The sequence below is a fragment of the Bos mutus genome, chromosome 14, assembly GCF_027580195.1.
Source record: "Bos mutus isolate GX-2022 chromosome 14, NWIPB_WYAK_1.1, whole genome shotgun sequence".
Taxonomy (NCBI): domain Eukaryota; kingdom Metazoa; phylum Chordata; class Mammalia; order Artiodactyla; family Bovidae; genus Bos; species Bos mutus.
In genome coordinates, this window is record NC_091630.1 from 17,037,972 (window position 1) to 17,056,786 (window position 18,815).

General features: G+C 37.4%; 1 protein-coding gene across 11 annotated transcripts in view; it reads left to right on the forward strand.

Annotated features, from left to right (window-relative positions):
• Positions 1-18,815, forward strand: part of VPS13B (vacuolar protein sorting 13 homolog B) — an 805,186-nt gene that overhangs the window by 255,806 nt on the left and 530,565 nt on the right. Inside the window, exon 20 of one of the 11 annotated variants that reach the window (XM_070383035.1) lies at positions 6,571-7,775. The exons of the other annotated variants lie outside the window; for them this stretch is intronic. Coding sequence (XP_070239136.1) covers positions 6,571-6,803 — 233 coding nt within the window. The 3' untranslated portion in view covers positions 6,804-7,775. Of the gene's footprint in view, positions 1-6,570; positions 7,776-18,815 lie in introns of those variants that run through there. 11 annotated transcript variants of the gene reach the window in all.

The following is an 18,815-nucleotide window of genomic DNA, read 5'->3' on the forward strand; positions in this document are numbered from 1 at the left end:
ATCAAAAATTATGATGATTAATTTTTGTCGGCATTTTCCATTGAATTATAATAGCTCAAATACAAGGACTGTTTCTTTATATCTGTGAATGCTTAATGTTTGGTTTTAGGCAAATGGTCAGTGGTTAATAAAAGTTTGTTGAATTAATAAATGAATTTGAATGAGAACCAAGTCCTTGGTAACATTTGCATGGTAAACTCGTCTTTAATGGAAGATAATGAGATTAATTCCTAGTAATTATTCTCAGGAGGCAAAAATGGACTGAACCCAACGCTTCTGCCCCTTTGAAATCAGTCATTCTGTTAGTTTGTCTTATTTATTTACCACTTTGGCTATAACTATTTGGTGTTACCATTTTTCTTGTTAATACTAGTCACTCTGTCAAAAAGTACCTTTCATTTACTTATAATTCATAACTTTTAATTAATGTTGTTTATTTTTGTTTTATTAGATGACCAGAAGTACACATTTCCCCCATAGTTTACATATTTATTATCATAAATGTGAAGTGGATTCATTGAGCTATTTAAGGGAGTCTGACAAATTGATTAGGAGGACTCGCCCTTGGAGGGCATGAAACATGGATCTGTTATTCACAGGACAAGAAGTGAGAGAAATGTGTGGCCAGGGTAAATTTATGTCAGTTAGGGAGTTTTTCCTGAGAGTGGATAAGAGGCTTAGAATCTGCACACACGGAGGTCAGTACTATGGGGATAGGAGGTAAAAGTGATATCTCGAGTGCCAGAAAGGCCAACATGTTAGGGGTTTATATGTCTTTAATTATTATGTAGGGGTATCTGGCTTTTAAGTGCAAGGAGAATGCTGTTTGAAGGAGACTGGTTGTGAGTAGCAGTGAATTCCCATTAGAAGTTGTAAAGCGTATAAACAGTGGAACACCTGGACTCTGAAAGTGGGATACCATTTATGTTTATTGTACTGATACTACTAGGTACAAAAGTATATATTTTTGAGTATGAATATGAATAACCTAGTTCAACCTGCCCTTAACGAAAAGCTAGAGACTAATGTTGATACCGGTTTAGTGAACAAATCTGAGTGGTTTTCTGTGCCCTTGGTGGAACAAATTAAACTTTCACTGGTTGAGTGGTTATACCCACACGGTGTAGTGTGGGAGGATTATCAGCTAGTTTGTCTTATTGGCTTTTTGGCAGCAGAAAACTGTTAAACTGAGTTTTCCCATGGAAGAGTTATCTTTCTTGAAATCCCACAACTTTTACTAAAAAAATTTATGAAGTGGGATGACAGTAAATTACTGAAGAATCATCAAAGCAAGTATGTTATTAATTGACAATTTATTGACTTCATCCCCTGAGCCAGTTTAAAGAAAAGGGAGGGTGGGTTAGATTTCAAGCTACACTTTGAATGCTGTGTGAGGTCTGTCTGAGATATTTTGGTTAGGCTGTGATTAATTAACTCAATTAAACAAGTACATGAGTCAAAGTACACTCTCTCATGCATCTGTCAAGTTGGTAATAATGGGTTCAGTACTGATAAAATTGTGAATCTAAATCTGATTAGCACTGAAAGGCACACAAAAATTCACCTGTCACTAATCTTCTGTGATAAAAAATGGCAATAATTTAGGGTTTCATGTATGTTTTCAGTATCTTTATATAGGTATACACATACACATATATGTATCCTTATGTGTGTGTGTGTGTATAGATGTTTATAGACAGTAAAGAATCTGACTGTAATACAGGAGACCCAGTTTTGATCCCTGGGTCGGGAAGATCCCCTGGAGAAGGGAGTGGCTACCCATTCCAGTATCTTGCCTGGAGAATCCCATGGAAAGAGGAACCTGGCTGGCTGCAGTCTATGGGGTTGCGAAGAGTTGGACATGACTGAATGACTTTCACATATGCTTATTTAACTTCAGAGATAATGAGATTAAGCTCTAAACTTCCTTTTAAATTGTGTTTTAAAATATTAACTTTCAGTTAGTTGTGTTCTTTTAAAAACTGTTACAGATTACTGTCCTTGGGCTTTGTAGCTTATGTAGTTAATATAATTTCACTGACAGGTGTAAAAGCAAAGAGGTTTGAGACCTCCCTTCTTATTGTAAATACTCCTTAAGAAAGAGGTGCTTTCAGTATCATTCTTTTAAAATATAAATGTTTTCCTTATCATTAAAAAAAAAGCTGCTTTCAGTTTGTGAACAGGAAACTGTAATTCCCTAACTAGAACTTTGTCTTTTTCTTCTTTGAAAAAAATCTCTGAATTTTGAGATAGGTAGTTCCTTTTGTTCTGTTCCCTAAGTATAATTTAGTTTTTTTTTAATTCTGAAAAATCTGTGTGCTATCTCAATTATTATTGGTTTTGTGATTTTTCATATTTTAATATCTATGAAATTAGGAGTCCTTGTATAGTTAATGATATCTTACAGTTGCTCATAGCCTGAGTTGAGGTCAAAGGCTGTCAGAGAAATTATCTGCTTGCTTCTGCTGCCCATATAGGGGCACTGCAACTTGAACTACAAGTTAAATATCTGCTTGTGAAATTTCTGGACTTTCTTGATAATGTGAGTCCATACTGCAAATCTGTGTGAATATCAGTTCATGATTCAAATTCCCTAAGGTTTGTATTTGTCTGAGATCTCTTTGAATATTGTCCCAGATCTGGCAGTTTACCAGTGCTGTACCTCGCAAGATTATTTAGTGAGCACCCTTGATGTGAAATTTAGTAAAAGGTCTAGAGAAGCTGGGCCATTCAATTATTATTTAACCAGTGGCATCCCATTCTTATTTTTGAGGTAAGAGATATTGGAGGATTTGTTTACTATTAATAAAGATTTGCAATAGGGCAAAAATTATTGAACTTATTCTTTTAAAGTTTTGTCCTGAATTTAGGTGTATGCACCAAAGTCATCTCTCTAAAGTCCATAACTAGTAGAGGATGTCTGTTTCCTGTAGATTAATATGTGTTTCCAAACAACTATTTGTACTTTGCTTAGAAAAGTATGGGATCCTTGGAAAACCTTAATTCACAGTTAACGTTTTAAACCTTGACTTTAAAAAAAAAATTCAAATAGTAAGCCAGTTCCATTGTATGCTTTCTCTAATTTACTACCTGTGCAAACTGAGCATTTTTTTTGTGAATTTTTATATTGGATGGGAGTAATATTTACACCTCTATACTCAATAAAAATTTATTGTGAGTAGAAAGCATTTATACAGTGGTTGATTCTTCAGTTCATGATATACTGTATTGAATAGGAATACTGTGGAATTACCATTCTATGAATAGATAGTCTTTGAACACAACATACTGGGAAATATGGTAAATGAAAGAGGGAGACTGATAAACACATTCCACTGATAAAATATAGGTTCGTCTAGTCAAGGCTATGGTTTTTCCTGTGGTCATGTATGTATTTGAGAGTTGGACTGTGAAGAAGGCTGAGCGCCGAAGAATTGATGCTTTTGAACTGTGGTGTTGGAGAAGACTCTTGAGAGTCCCTTGGACTGCAAGGAGATCCAATCAGTCCATTCTGAAGGAGATCAGGCCTGGGATTTCTTTGGAGGGAATGATGCTAAAGCTGAAACTCCAGTACTTTGGCCACCTCATGCGAAGAGTTGACTCATTGGAAAAGACTCTGATGCTGGGAGGGACTGGGGGCAAGAGGAGAAGGGGACAACAGAGGATGAGGTGGCTGCATGGCATCACTGACTTGATGGATGTGACTCTGGGTGAACTCCGGGACTTGGTGATGGACAGGGAGGCCTGGCGTGCTGTGATTCATGGGGTCGCAAAGAGCCGGACACGACTGAGCGACTGATCTGATCTGATCAGATATGGTGCTTTTATTGAGCTATTCTTGTCCTACCCAGATCTTATTTTAGAACAGAGAAAATAGTAAACATATTTAAATGTTAAATAAGGTACTTTAGTTCAATACAAGAAAATATTCTGCCATTGAGAATAACTTGTGTGAAAGTCTTCATGAGTAGAGGTGAATCTTATAATTAAGGTGGTTTCAATTGTATTATTTTTAGGCCAAGGATATGGCACAGTTAGTACCGTTGTTAGGGGCACAATGATAGTAGTGGTTCTTAGCACCGAAATCTCATGCTTCTTTTGATAGCATGTATTTTCTGATGCCTCTTTACTGTGTTGATATAAAATTCATAGTTAAGGTATATTTTTAAGCTGATAACTTATGGAGAAATCAATATAATGCCATAGTTGTAGGAATGGGAAAATGAAAGTAATTTCTTCAGTATTTAGAGTGTAACTAGACTAGAAGGCACAAATTGCTCAGGTTAAGACACTTAGCCTGCCACATGCGTTACATCAGCACAGTTATACACTTTGCTTGCCTGTATATTGATAAATTGGTAGTAGTCCAGTGGGATAGCCATGGGTGAAGTGATTTTTCTGAAATGGCAAACACTTCTTGGTCAAATTCTCAATGATTCATAATTTTTCTTCTGTATTCCTGATAGTTAAATTACTGGACCTTTCAGATTCATTAAAGTAGGTGTGAAAGCTCCTGTATGTTTAAATGTAAAAGACGTTCTAGGTTCAAATAATTATGACTAGATTTTTTCACTCACATGACTGTCAGGATACTTTAAAATTGTTATGGAATGTGAGATCATTCTTTGTTGTACAAGAGACTGTTTTGAGTGTTCAACAACTTTGATGTCTTGGTTGATGCCAAATGTCAGGTGGTATCTCCTAATCATTGTGACAGCTGGAAACAATAATTTCCAAAAATGCCCCTAGAGGATGTTTATTGTTGTTCAGTTACTGAAAGTGAAGTCACTCAGTCGTGTCTGACTCTTTGCAACCCCACGGACGGTAGCCTATCAGGCTCCGTCGTCCATGGGATTTTCCAGGCAAGAATACTGGAGTGGGCTGCCATTTCTTCCTCCAGCGGACCTTCCCAACCCAGGGATCGAACCCAGGTCTTCTGCATTGCAGATGCTTTACCTCTGAGTTACTAGGTGTATCCAACTCTTTGTGACCCTGTGTGCTGTAGCATGCCAGGCCACCATGTCCTTTACCATCTCTGGGCATTTCCCCAAGTTCATGTCCATTGAATCCATGATGCCATCCAACCATCTCATCCTCTGTCACCCTCTTCTCCTTCTGCCTTCAATCTTTCTCAGCATCAGGGTCTTTTCCAATGATTGGGCTGTTAGCATCAGGTGGCCGAAGTATAAGAGCTTCAGCTATCAGTCCTTCCAATAAATCTTCAGGGTTTATTTCTTTTAAGATTGACTGATTAGATCTCCTTTCTGTCCAAGGGACTCCCTTCCAGCACCACAGTTCAGAAGCATCAGTTCTTTGGCACTCTGCCTTCTTTATGTTCCAACTCTCACATCCATACATGACTACTAGAAAAACTATAGCTTTGACTAGACAGACCTTTGTTGGTAAAGTGATGTCTTTGCTTTTTAAGACACTGTCTGGGTTTGTCATAGCTTCCCTGCCAAGAAGCAAGCATCTTTAAATTTCATGACTGCAGTCACCTTCTGCAGTGATTTTAGAACCCTAAAGGAAGAAATCTGTCACAACTTCCATCTTTTCCCCTTTTGTTTCCCTTGAAGTGGTGGGACTGGATGCTTTGATCTTAGTTTTTTTATTTTTTATTTTTTTGAGTTTTTAGCCGGCTTTTCCACAACCCTCATAATGAATCTACTGAATATGGAACAGAGATCATGGGTTACAGGTGGAAGTTACAGCCTTGGATTTCATTCTAAATCCTTCTTCTTTGGACTTTGTTTTTTGGGCCAGTTAGTTAACCTCTTGTAGTCTCAGATCCCTTTCTAAAATACTGGGAAGATAATATCTTATGGAGTTATTAAGTGGATAAAACAATATATTTTAGGTACCTGACCTGTGCTTCATGTGGGATGGGACTGTTTCTGTCTGACTTAGCACGTTACTTTCCAATACTAGTCAGTCAATTCAGTCACTCTGTCGTGTCCAACTCCTTGCGACCCCATGGACTGCAGCACACTAGGCTTCCCTGTCCATCACCAACTCCCGGAGCCTGCTCAAACTCATGTCCATTGCATTGGTCATGCCATCCAGCATTCTCATCCTCTGTCGTCCCCTTCTCCTCCCGCCTTATATCGTTCCCAGCCTCAGGGTCTTTTCCAATGAGTCGGTTTTTCACGTCAGTTGGCCAAAATATTGGAATAATGCCAATACTAGGAGGCATTTAATAAATATTTGCTTACTCTTATTATTTAACTCTTATATGTCACACTGTATTCCAGTATTAAAAACATGTGAGGGAGGGGTGGCTTATAATAGACCCTAGGGCTATCATGGAAAAAGCAAGAGAGTTCCAGAAAAACATCTATTTCTGCTTTATTGACTATGCCAAAGCCTTTGACTGTGTGGATCACAATAAACTGTGGAAAATTCTGAAAGAGATGGGAATACCAGACCACCTGACCTGCCTCCTGAGAAATCTGTATGCAGGTCAGGAAGCAGCAGTTAGAACTGGACATGGAACAACAGACTGGTTCCAAATAGGAAAAGGAGTATGTCAAGGCTGTATATTGTCACCCTGCTTATTTAACTTCTATGCAGAGTACATCATGAGAAACGCTGGGCTGGAGGAAGCACAAGCTGGAATCAAGATTGCCGGGAGAAATATCAATAACCTCAGATATGCAGATGACACCACCTTTATGGCAGAAAGTGAAGAGGAACTCAAAAGCCTCTTGATGAAAGTGAAAGAGAAGAGTGAAAAAGTTGGCTTAAAGCTCAACATTCAGAAACGAAGAACATGGCATCTGGTCCCATCACTTCATGGGAAATAGATGGGGAAACGGTGGAAACAGTGTCAGACTTTATTTTTTTGGGCTCCAAAATCACTGCAGATGGTGACTGCAGCCATGAAATTAAAAGACTCTTACCTTGGAAGGAAAGTCATGACCAACATAGAGAGCATTTTCAAAAGCAGAGACATTCCTTTGCCAACAAAGGTTCATCTAGTCAAGGCTATGGTTTTTCATGTTGTCATGTATGGATGTGAGACTTGGACTGTGAAGAAAGCTGAGCGCTGAAGAATTGATGCTTTTGAACTGTGATGTTGGAGAAGACTCTTGAGAGTCCCTTGGACTGCAAGGAGATCCAACCCATCTATTCTGAAGGAGATCAGCCCTGGTTGTTCTTTGGAAGGAATGATGCTAAAGCTGAAACTCCAGTACTTTGGCCACCTCATGCGAAGGGTTGACTCATTGGAAAAGACTGATGCTGGGGGGGATTGGGGGCAGGACGACAGAGAATGAGATGGCTGGATGGCATCACCAACTTGATGGACATGAGTTTGAGTGAACTCCGGAAGTTGGTGATGGACAGGGAGGCCTGGCGTGCTGTGATTCATGGGGTCGCAAAGAGTCGGACACGATTGAGCGACTGAACTGAACTGAGGGCTATCATGTGTGTCTCTATTCTTTTGTTTTGGGTCTTTGTGAATTTTAGTTGAGAATGCTAGCTCTTTGGATTATAGCCTCTGGTTTCCAAGAGAGTATTAAATTAGAAATGCAGTGGTTTGCTTTCTGTTTGAAAGAAACCTATACGATAAGTCTATCTCAGTAAGCATATTAATTTTCCAGAATACTAATTTTTTTTATTTATGTTGTTTTGCTAATGTCAAAGTGTTAGTGGGAGATGCGGTAAGAGGGTAAGGACTTTTAGCTCCTTGTAATCCTGTTCTTTGTTACACAGATTCTTAAAATATAGCATCAATAATTTCGCATTTTTATCTTTTTTCTTCCTGTCATTATGACTATTTGAAGTTTACACATTTTATTTTCTCAGTAAATATTTTGTAACTTTGTCCAGTTATTTGACTTGTTTATCTTTCATCTCGATCAGTTCAAACCATTTACTGCTGCTGCTGAGTCGCTTTAGTCGTCTCCGACTATGTGCGACCCCACAGACGGCAGCCCACGAGGCTCCCCCGTCCCTGGGATTCTCCAGGCAAGAACACTGGAGTGGGTTGCCATTGCATTCTCCAATGCATGAAAATGAAAAGTGAAAGTGAAATCGCTCAGTCATGTCCGACTCTTAGTGACCCCATGGATTGCAGCCCACCAGGCTCCTCCGTCCATGGGATTTTCCAGGCAAGAGTACTGGAGTGGGGTGCCATTGCCTTCTCCGAAACCATTTACTAACAGACTGCAATTGAATAGTTACTTCTGGCTATTTTAATGAGACTAATTATATTGAAAATGTCGTAAGTGGGCATCTGGACCACAGTTGCTCCATCCCCACCATGAACCTCATGTCCCAGCCCTTTTCCGCTGGTGCCCACAGCATGGTCCCCCCAGCCTGTAAGATGCTCAAGGAGGAGAATGAGGTGGCCGTGCTGGAGGCTTCCCAGAGCCCAGTGCTTGTGACGACCACAGTGATCAACATCTGCAGTGAGGCCTTGGTGCCTGACCACATCGTCTGATCCCTGTTCAACACAATCTTCATGAACTGGTGCTGCTTGGGCTTCATGGCATTCATCCAGTCCGTGAAGTCTAGCGACCAGAAGATGGTGGGCAACATCATTGGGGCCTAGAGCTATGACTTCACTGCCAAGTGCCTGAGCATCTGCATCCTGATCCTGGGCCTCCTCCTGATTATCGTCCACATCATCATTTTGTCCACTGGCTTCCTGATGATTATTCAAACTGTTTACGAGCTCATAAAGGACTATGGAGGCTACTAGTCCCTGCCCGGAGCCCGGGGCGGTCATACCTTTTCCCTGCACCCTATACACGCATCTGTTCACCATAATATAAAATGAAGCATTTACTAAAAGAAAAATGTTAGAAGGGACCCTTGTCTTCCTTTTAAAATTGCCATACAATTTATTTAAGAGAGGAAGCATTTAATTTGTAAATGCGGTTCTACACTTTATAAAATGGTGAACCTTATGAGTATTGAAGCTCTCCTTAAATGTTTGTTAAACAATTTTAACTCCCCCAAATATGTGATGATCATTATGAATATGACTTTTTAAAATAGTCACCGTGCTTTGGTGTTTACAGCATGAAAAAAAAGTAAATTTTTCTGTTTTCATTTTATTCCTCCAGGTCACCTTTCAGTCAGCACTGCTGATTTGCAAATAAGCTTACCCTTGCCCTTGACCTTTAGTTACTCAGAATTTAAGTTTGGTTCTGAGCCAGTGAGAGCTTAAATCTATACAACTAAACAAGTGTTTTATATTTGTTGGTTTTAACCATTTGTCTTTAAACATTCAGTTACTTCCACACAAAGAGTAACTATTGCCAGTTCGAGATTCTGTTATCAAATTCTAAGCATGGAGCATGCTGTAAATTACGGAAAACTTATCTGATTAAATTCAGATTGGTTCAGATGGTTATAGGCTATTTTAAAATCTGAAGATTCTTTTATGCACAATTTTATAACTCTGCTTAAATAATTAAGGTGTATAACGATATTGGGTAATGACCATTTCTTTTTCCTATAAAAAGTTTAAAATTTGTTTAATTTGTTCTGTTATCACACTTATATCAGATGAGCTTTTTATTCCTTTCTGGTGCTGTGTTGAATAATTTTAAATTTACATTTGAATATTATTTATAGTTCAGTTTACTTCCAAATAACATTTTTTTTTTTCTTAATAAGCTTACTGGACCATTTATTTAAGTTCTGCTGTACAAGGAATGTGATATGAGATATCCAGTTGATTAAGACCTAGTCATAATAAATAATTTATTCAATCTCATTTCTATTTCTTTGGAACATAGGGTTTGTAGACTTCATAGATACCTTTTATATATGCAAGAAAGAAGGTGGGACTTTCATGTTCTTAGAATTACTGATCAAATTGTAAATTTCTAGGAAGGCTTTTTTTTGTCTTCTGTGACACAATTGTTGTTGGAAGCCAAACAGGCTTTTCTCAGGTGTTAGGCCCTGGTTTTATTGTGTTCTGTATTTGCCTGTGTCCAAAGACTGTGTTCTCCTTTAATTGTATCATTTTGATGAGATCCTCGAGTTTTGGTTTTCTTGCTTTTGACTTTGTGACTTTGTTCTTTTCTTAGAGCTCTTTGTTATTGACTGGTTTTTACTAAGAGTGTGGAGCAGAAGAGCCATCTTTTTAGGTGAGATACTTGAGATCTCTACATCACTAAAATATATAAGGCTCTATTAAAATGTATTCAGTTATTAGTAAAATTAAATTAAATTATTAGATATAGGGTTTTACTAGATCACTAATATTTTCTGGATAGCTCACCAACTCAGTGGACATGCCTTTGAGCCAACTCTGAGAGATAGTGAAGGACAGGGAAGCCTGGTGTGCTGCAGTTCACGAGGTCACAAAGAGTCAAATACAACTTAGCAGCTGCAACTGAACAAAAACAATAATGTTTTCTGAGATTTGGGAGACCCAAGATTATGTTGCCTCTCTTTATGTTGTATTAGATGTACAAATGTAAATTTGCATATTAAAAAATATGAACTGGACATATAACAGCAGACCGGTTCCAAATAGGAAAAGGAGTACATCAAGGCTGTATATTGTCACCCTGCTTATTTAACTTATATGCAGAGTACATCACGAGAAATGCTGGGCTGGAGGAAGTACAAGCTGAAATCAAGATTGCCGGGACAAATATCAATAACCTCAGATATGCAGAAGACACCACCCTTATGGCAGGCAGAAAGTAAAGAAAAACTGAAGAGCCTCTTGATGAAAGTGAAAGAGGAGAGTGAAAAAGTTGGCTTAAAGCTCAACATTCAGAAAACGAAGATCATGGCATCTGCTCCCATGACTTCATGGCAAATAGATGGGGAAAGAGTGGAAACAGAGGCTGACTTTATTTTTCTGGGCTCCAAAATCACTCCAGATGGCGATTGCAGCTATGAAATTAAAAGACACTTACTTGGAAGGAAAGTTATGACCAACCTAGACAGCGTCTTAAAAAGCAGAGACATTCCTTTGCCAACAAAGGTCCGTCTAGTCAAGGCTATGGTTTCTCCAGTAGTCATGTATGGAGGGAGAAGGCGATAGCACCCCACTCCAATACTCTTGCCTGGAAAATCCCCATGGACGGAGGAGCCTGGTAGGCTGCAGTCCATGGGGTTGCTAAGAGTCGGACTTGACTAAGCGACTTCACTTTCACTTTTCACTTTCATGCATTGGAGGAGGAAATGGCAACCCACTCCAGTGTTCTTGCCTGGAGAATCCCAGGGACGGTGAGGCCTGGTGGGCTGCCGTCTATGGGGTTGCACAGAGTCGGACACGACCGAAGCGACTTAGCAGCAGCAGCATGTACGGATGTGAGAGTTGGACTGTGAAGAAAGCTGAGTGCTGAAGAATTGATGCTTTTGAACTGTGGTGTTGGAGAAGACTCTTGAGAGTCCCTTGGACTGCAAGGAGATCCAACCAGTCCATCCTAAAGATCAGTCCTGCATGTTCATTGGAAGGACTGATGTTGAAGCTGAAACTCCAATACTTTGACCACCTGATGTGAAGAGCTGACTCATTTTAAAAGACCCTGATGCTGGGAAAGATTGAGGGCAGGAGGAGAAGGGGATGACAGAGGATGAGATGGTTGGATGGCATCACCGACTCGATGCACATGGGTTTAGGGAGTTGGTGATGGACTGGGAGGCCTAGTGTGCTGCGCTTCATGTGGTCGCAAAGAGTTGGACATGACTGAGCAGCTGAATTGAACGGAATCTTAAAAGAACATTAGAGGAAAATAGAAGTAAAATTTTAATTTGAGGATTGGTTTTGGTTTTTGATCATACGAGTCTACTGTGAACAGTGATTATAGTGTTTAATCTGAATTATTAATATTAACCAATTTTCTTTTAGATTTATTTTGCTTATGCGATTGAGAACATGAATGCTCATTTAACTTTTGTATTAAGAATTTAATAAGAACGTAATCCACATGTCAGTGGCAAGGATTTGTCTTTTATTATTGGAAGTGGAAAGTATATGCAAGGAGTTAGCTATTGCAACAGTCCTATGTTGGTTCCTATTCTGTTTTGTTATGTGCATTTACAAAGGGACTTGAAGAAATTGAAATGGGTTCAAAGAAAAGAAATAATATTTATTACTAGGATAGTAAGGAGAACATATGAAAATCATGCAGTGATGGTTCTTAAATATTTTTGCCATAATTCATTGATAGTTCACTGATGTATGTTATCCTCTTCACTTTATATTTACAAAGGTCATTAGCATTAGAATAATTTTTATCTGTTATGTATAGAACAGAATCAGAGTGTGAATTACTTTCCTTTGGGAAATTAGTGTTGGACAGTGTGAATTTTACCTGCTTTCATGTCAGTTCCCTAGACTATACAGGTACTCATTATATGGTTTGAGTATAATCATACTTCGCCTTTTCTACTCATTTTCTTGGTAGAAACAGTTTCAGACTTGAAAAAGTGGTCATCCTTTCTAGATCCTGACGATAGTTCTGAGAAAGCTGTAACGCCTGGTAGTTAATAGTTGTCTAATAAATATTTAATGAGGGAGCTGTCAGGCAATTAATTTCAACCCAGAATAGAATGTAGGTTTCAAATTTCACTGGGATTAATTTGTGTCCATTTTGGCGGTCTCAAACCAAAGTCCACTGTAAAGAGTCTGTATCTTGGTCATCCAGAGAGTGTAAAGATTTATTTAAGCCTAGGCTGTTCTGCTTAAAGATACTTGCTTTGAAGTTTGCTATCCAACAGGGTTTAATATTATAATTGTCATGACAGCCACATACTAGCAATGACAGGGATCATCATCTTAGAGGGTGGGTGCACAGGGGTTAGCCAGTTTATATTGTCTCATTCCTGTTGAATGAAGGAGAAAGGAGTGTAGACATATGTGTTTATGGATGTATTTTCACTTACATGTATGCCTAAAAGTCTTCCTTTCACTTTCTTTTTCCCTTTGTGACTTTCTTGACTCCATGACTGCACATGCAGAGATAAGATCTCTTCGTTATGGTATCCTCAGAGCTTGTAGAGAAATTGAACAGTAACTCTCACTTAAGTTGGCAATTTTCATCTCTACAGCGGATAGAGGGCAGAAAACTAACAAATATGAACATTTACTGTTATTACCATTATTAAACATGTTATTACGGCTATTATAGGCTATGCTTAGTGCTTTTACCTGACATCTTTTTAAATCAGAATAACTCAATGAAGAAAATTATTTTCTTCATGTTTACATGGAAAAAACAAGATTTAAGGAGATAAGACACATAGTTAACAAGTGGCGAACCAGGAATGGACCCAACATGTTCATGTCTCCAAAACTCTCTACTGCCTATCAGAGTTTCTGAAATCAGGTATCTGACTGATTGGAAATTGGTTATAATAGAGAGGCAAGTATATCTGTGTAACTATAAACACAATTAAAAACTGAGGTTACCAATATGATTCAAGTACACTTGAATCACACTGCTCGACTCTCTTTTCCCCAAAGGTTGTAGTTCTAAATAATCAGCTTGTGTTCTGATTAGTCTTTATTGTACTCTGATGCAAATTTTACCTTTATTTGACTAGCAACCTGCTTTATAGAGTTAGTGATTTATTGAATATCTTGGAAGCAAGTGCTTGACAGGCAGTATTTTAAGGTGAAATTGCTGTGTGAGGATTTTGTTAACCTGACATTTTGTGGTTTCGCCTCATAAAACTAGCAAAGGACTCCCAGCATGGAATGTTAATGGGGTGAAGTAATGAATGCAGGCTGAGACACCAGCAACTAGGCGTGAGCCCTCCTATAGTTCATAGCCCATGATTCTTGGGGGAGGTCTTTGGAGACCGTAGCTTTACTCAAAGATAAAAGCAGTAGGAGAGCTTTTTAACTCAGCAGTTGATCAAACTCTTTCTGAAATTTAGATTTAGAAGCCAAGCAGTGGAATGAACATGGGAAAGTAATTAAAGTTAAGCAAGTGCAATCTCTCATGATAATTTTCATTTTCTCAAAGTATTGAAGTAAATAATTACTGAGTACTTTTATTTCCTCTAACCAAATATTAGCCTTTTTAGTCCATTCAGCTTTCAAGGGCTGCTTATTTCACTTGTATATCTCAATCTGTCAATAAGATAACTATTTTGATTTTAGTTTTGTGTAGATTTTATTCCACTGGACAAAGTGATATATAGTGTTTTCTTTTCCATTTAATTTTATTTTAAACTTGCACTCTACAGAGTCCAAGATTTCTTAGAGTTGACATTGGGTAAGGCTCTAGACCTGTATCTATAAAAGTAACTGATTTTTTTCTGATTAGTTTGTTGGACTACTATTTAAGATTTTGTTTGAGTAAAGAATTCCGCTGCTAAGAAATTTTTAAAGACTCATGTTTAGCTGCTGTAGGGAAAGAGCAAATTAGCCAGATGGTGTGGTTAGGCTCTCTTGCCCCACGTTTTTTGAATGATTATGTACTTATAATAATTCCCTGGGGTTGGAAGATCCCCTGGAGAAGGAAAAGACTAACCACTCCGATATTCTCGGCTGGAGAATTCCATGGAGTGACAGTCCGTGGTGGGGTCACAAAGAGTTGGACAGGACTGAGTGACTTTCACATGTAATTACAGCACTGCGCACGTGCGTCACAAAGTACTCGCTTGGCCACAGGCTACTTTTGTTATGTAAGCATATACAAGCTCCACCTGGAAAAGTCCTGAAGGAATGCTGTGTTGTTTTGTGTATGGCTGCATTATGGTGGTGAGGCTGCGTTAACGGCTGTGATTGCTGGGTCAGCCACCAGAGGAAAGAATATAGTGTGTCTGCTGCTACCGTTGCTGCCAGTCAGGTGAGAATAAATGTGTTTGCAGTTCCTACAGCCCCTTGAGTTTCTTCCAGCTTCCCCAGCTCGCCTTGCTTACCCTGGGTTCAGCAAACAGGATATTAATCTTAAAATGTATTTTCAAAATTTTTGTGATTGCACTTCAAGTAATAGAGCACTTGTTATATGCAGATACCTTGAATCATGTATTCTAAAGGAGAGAAATGATTGTTTATTGGTTGAGGGGAACTTTTCAGATTTGTTACTTTAATCAGCTTCATAGGGTTATTTTTAGTTGCAGAGATTAGAAGGATTTTTAAAATAATTGTTTTTTATGTTTTAATACTTTTAATTGAAATGCCTTTTCCTCCCACTGGATAAACTATTAAGATATCTTTTAGGTAAAACCTGAGGTTTTAGTAACCATCCGTATTTTCATTTAGGTTCTGAATATGTAAACCGGTATTGTTACTGTCAAAAGCCTAATAACATTTTAATCTGTGCTCTTCTTTGCTGTTTATTGGGTTAGTCAACAGGTATTAAGGGTTCTTTGTCTTTAAGATTCTTTCAACTTTACCTTGCTTTTTATTCTTATTTCCCATAATTTAAACTAGATTGGCAGCATTAATCACAGAACAGTTTGGATAGTTTGTTTTCTTTCTAATTTTGCTTCTTTCATTCATTCTACATAAATTGTCAACTGATTTTATCACTTGAAAACCACACAGTGATTCCTTAATGGCTATCCGGTGAAATGCATTGTTTCAACCTTTTCAACTGCTCACGTACGATCTAACATAATGAAACAAGCCAGTTTAATTTTATGCCTCAGTTTTTCTTCAAAATATAACTCTGTGGGCTAAAAGGTATTGACATTTCAGTCTACTTTTCAAAGGCAGTTTTGTAAAATTTATTGCTAAGAATAGTTATAGCAGAGTAATACTAACCTGTTTATGTATGGTTTAGGTTAAAATCTCAATCAACATAAATCTGATATCTCGGGAAAGTTGTGATCATGTTCTCTTAAGAGCATTATTTTAAATGATTGACAAGGACCTTAGTCAAGATGTTAGTTCCTCGTAGAAAAAAGACCACTTTTGGTAGGACATGGTGTCTCAACTTTCAAGTTATCAGTCTGTTTTTCTGGGGTGATCTTTATACAAGTGCCTGTCGTTCTTATGGTACTTTTATATTATCCTTTTGTGTCTACCTTCCAAATAGTTAAATTACACATTTGTTTAAAGGTCTTTTCTATTTCAAAGAAAATAATCTTTTTTCCTTTGGATATTTCCCCCTCATTAAATTACATGTTGCCCATAGGAAATGGTCTTGGGGACTGTTCTCCCATGTTCCTATAGTGTACTTTAATGATTGGGTTACTTATCTTTTCCACTAATTTTATTGAAAGAAAAAATATATCTTAGTCATCATCTTTCCTTTTCATCTATTCTCTACTGGATTCCCTTCTGTGCATCTGTGTATCATACCTGGAAGTACTGAGAAGATAATGTCTCAAATAATTTTATGTCTTTTATGGTTCAGATGAGAAATCCTGGTTAAAAACACTTAAATGTTCCATGACATATATACAACAAGTACTCAGTATATATATTGAGTGAATAAACTTGTGTTATTCACATATAAGCTTTGAGACGTATAACCTGTTTTCAGTTTGCTTCTAAACTTCATGAGAGCAAAGACTGTGTCTTCTCTGATATGTGAATGTTTCCAGTTGTTGAGTAAGTAAGTAGTTTATGAAAAGCTTAAATAATTAGGAATAAGGCAGAATTTCTTCCTACCCAGTTGGTTGAAAGCAGATTCGTCTGGGAAAATGATTTTGCTTAAAATGGAAATTTTCAGTTTGACAAACCAAGGTATTACTTGTAAGAGTTGAAAATGAACTTGGAATTAAAATTTTCTAATAAATAAATTCTGATTAGAGAATATCTAGAAAATATAATACAGTTAAATTATATACAAATAGATGCCTAACATTTCACTCTTCGTTGGCCAGAATCTTATAGTTACAAAGAGAAGAACATGTAGGATAAAACTCAGCTGCTTTTAGCCATATGTTAGTTCAAGATGGTTAAAAAGGAGACTCGAGTGAATGCATGTTAGAAATTCATCTATTTTGAAATGGTTATTTTGCTGAAAATAGATGGTGAGAATGACTTCATCAGCAGCCAGATTTAAAGCTACATGTTGCAGTAACTGAAAGTATTTGCATAGGCCCCCATATTTGTAATTAAATTTCATGTATTTGTCTGTTACAGATGTATCATTTATCATACAGAATTCATATCATAATTCATCAATTTTGAGTTACTTTTGAGTTCCCCTCCCCCCGCTCCCCCAGATTTTAGCATTTCTTAAAATAAGTGTTCTTTTATTTTTACCCTTGTTCTCAGTTGAAGTCTAGTTCCTATAAAGGGAGTTTGTTTTTGCATCTTCCAGTCATCTCAGACATGATCAACCTGAGACCACTTTATATTAGTTATTTCTTAGGTGATTTTGAATTTCATTGTTAGTATAAACTCAGACTGTCTTCACAGTGTGAGTATTGTTTTGTGGTTTAAATTTTTTCCAGAGATTGTGTCCCCTACCCTTCACTCAGAGTAAAGGCTATTTCATGAGCTTTATTGCTTTTTCTATAAACTAAGAGGTTTATTTTATCTTAAGTCTTATACAAAGATGTACTCCTGGGGTGCTTCAGCTCTATGGATGTATGAAATAATAGTATATCATAATTGGTGGTGTTTGATAAGAAGAAATACAGCATTATAACCAACATAAATGGGTAAAAACAGTAGCAGTGTGAAATTGAGTCAGCCCAGTTCAGTTTGAATCAGTGACTAAATGAAAATACTGGGATTTTTCTTTCAAGATGGAAATTGCACTAGTGGATTATTCAGCCTTAATGTATTAACTATATCCATAGTTTTGAAAAGTATTATTTTCTCAAATTTGAAATGTCTCATACTTTGAAGACAGGTTTCTGTTTAGTAGATTCAATCCTTTTTTTATTTTTTACAAAATTTTAATTCTTTTTAAATTCCAAGAACCATTACCTTGAATATAAGAAACTTCTGTTAATTTAAATTAACGTTATACTTGTGCTAGATAGACAGTCAGATACTTTTTTACCCCCCTGTGGAATAAAACCCTCTTCTTTCATTCAATGTGATTGGGTTGACTTCAGCCACATGCCCACATTTAAACCAGTAATTGCCATGGAATACCATGTGTTGATCAGCTTTAGTTCAGGTTCTTCAAAACCTGTAAAGCGGGATGGAATGGCCGTGACAAGCTTAGACCTAAAGTGGAGGTAGCATTCATTTCCGGGTTCTTGCATAAAGTTTGGGATTCTTTTCAGAAGGAAGAGAAGTGTGGCCGCTGGAGAGGAGCCAACAGCATCCTCTTCAGGGTGTAATACCTATATAAATCATTTGTTTCACTCCCTTAAATATCTTGAATGAAATTACTCATTTCCAGATTGTATTAAAAGCTCTTAAGTGGTATTGACTTTTTGTGTATGTCCCCTGCTACAGCACAATATCAGTATTGAACTTCTCTACTTTGATTCTGTCCATCCTAATAAATGTTAAACTTCACGTAAATCAAGAGGGAGTTGATATAAATATGTTCTAAATATCAGCTCATAAATTATGTCTTCTCTAATAGTAATAGATCCTTGGAAGAAATAAAAAAGAATCAAAATACCAAGTTTTTTTCAGATTTTCTCAATATAGAAGAACCATATTGAGCATCTTAAAAAAACAAACTTGGTGGTTAGACTTTTTTAAGTGAGGTCTTACAGTGTGTAGTTGTCTTTTCTTAAAACATCAGGTTAACAAAGTCCTTGCACACCTATTTACTTTGTTCTAAATATTCAATAAAGTCTGTAAAGCAGGTTACAAGTCAAATAAAGGTAAAATATTGCATCAGAACACTGTCAAGATTAATTAGAACACAAATGAGAAGCAAAAGGCTTCTCAAAACATAAGTCAGTCAGCATGCATAGGTCAAAATGTAAGTGGGACAGTCCACACTGCTTGCATCCTGTAT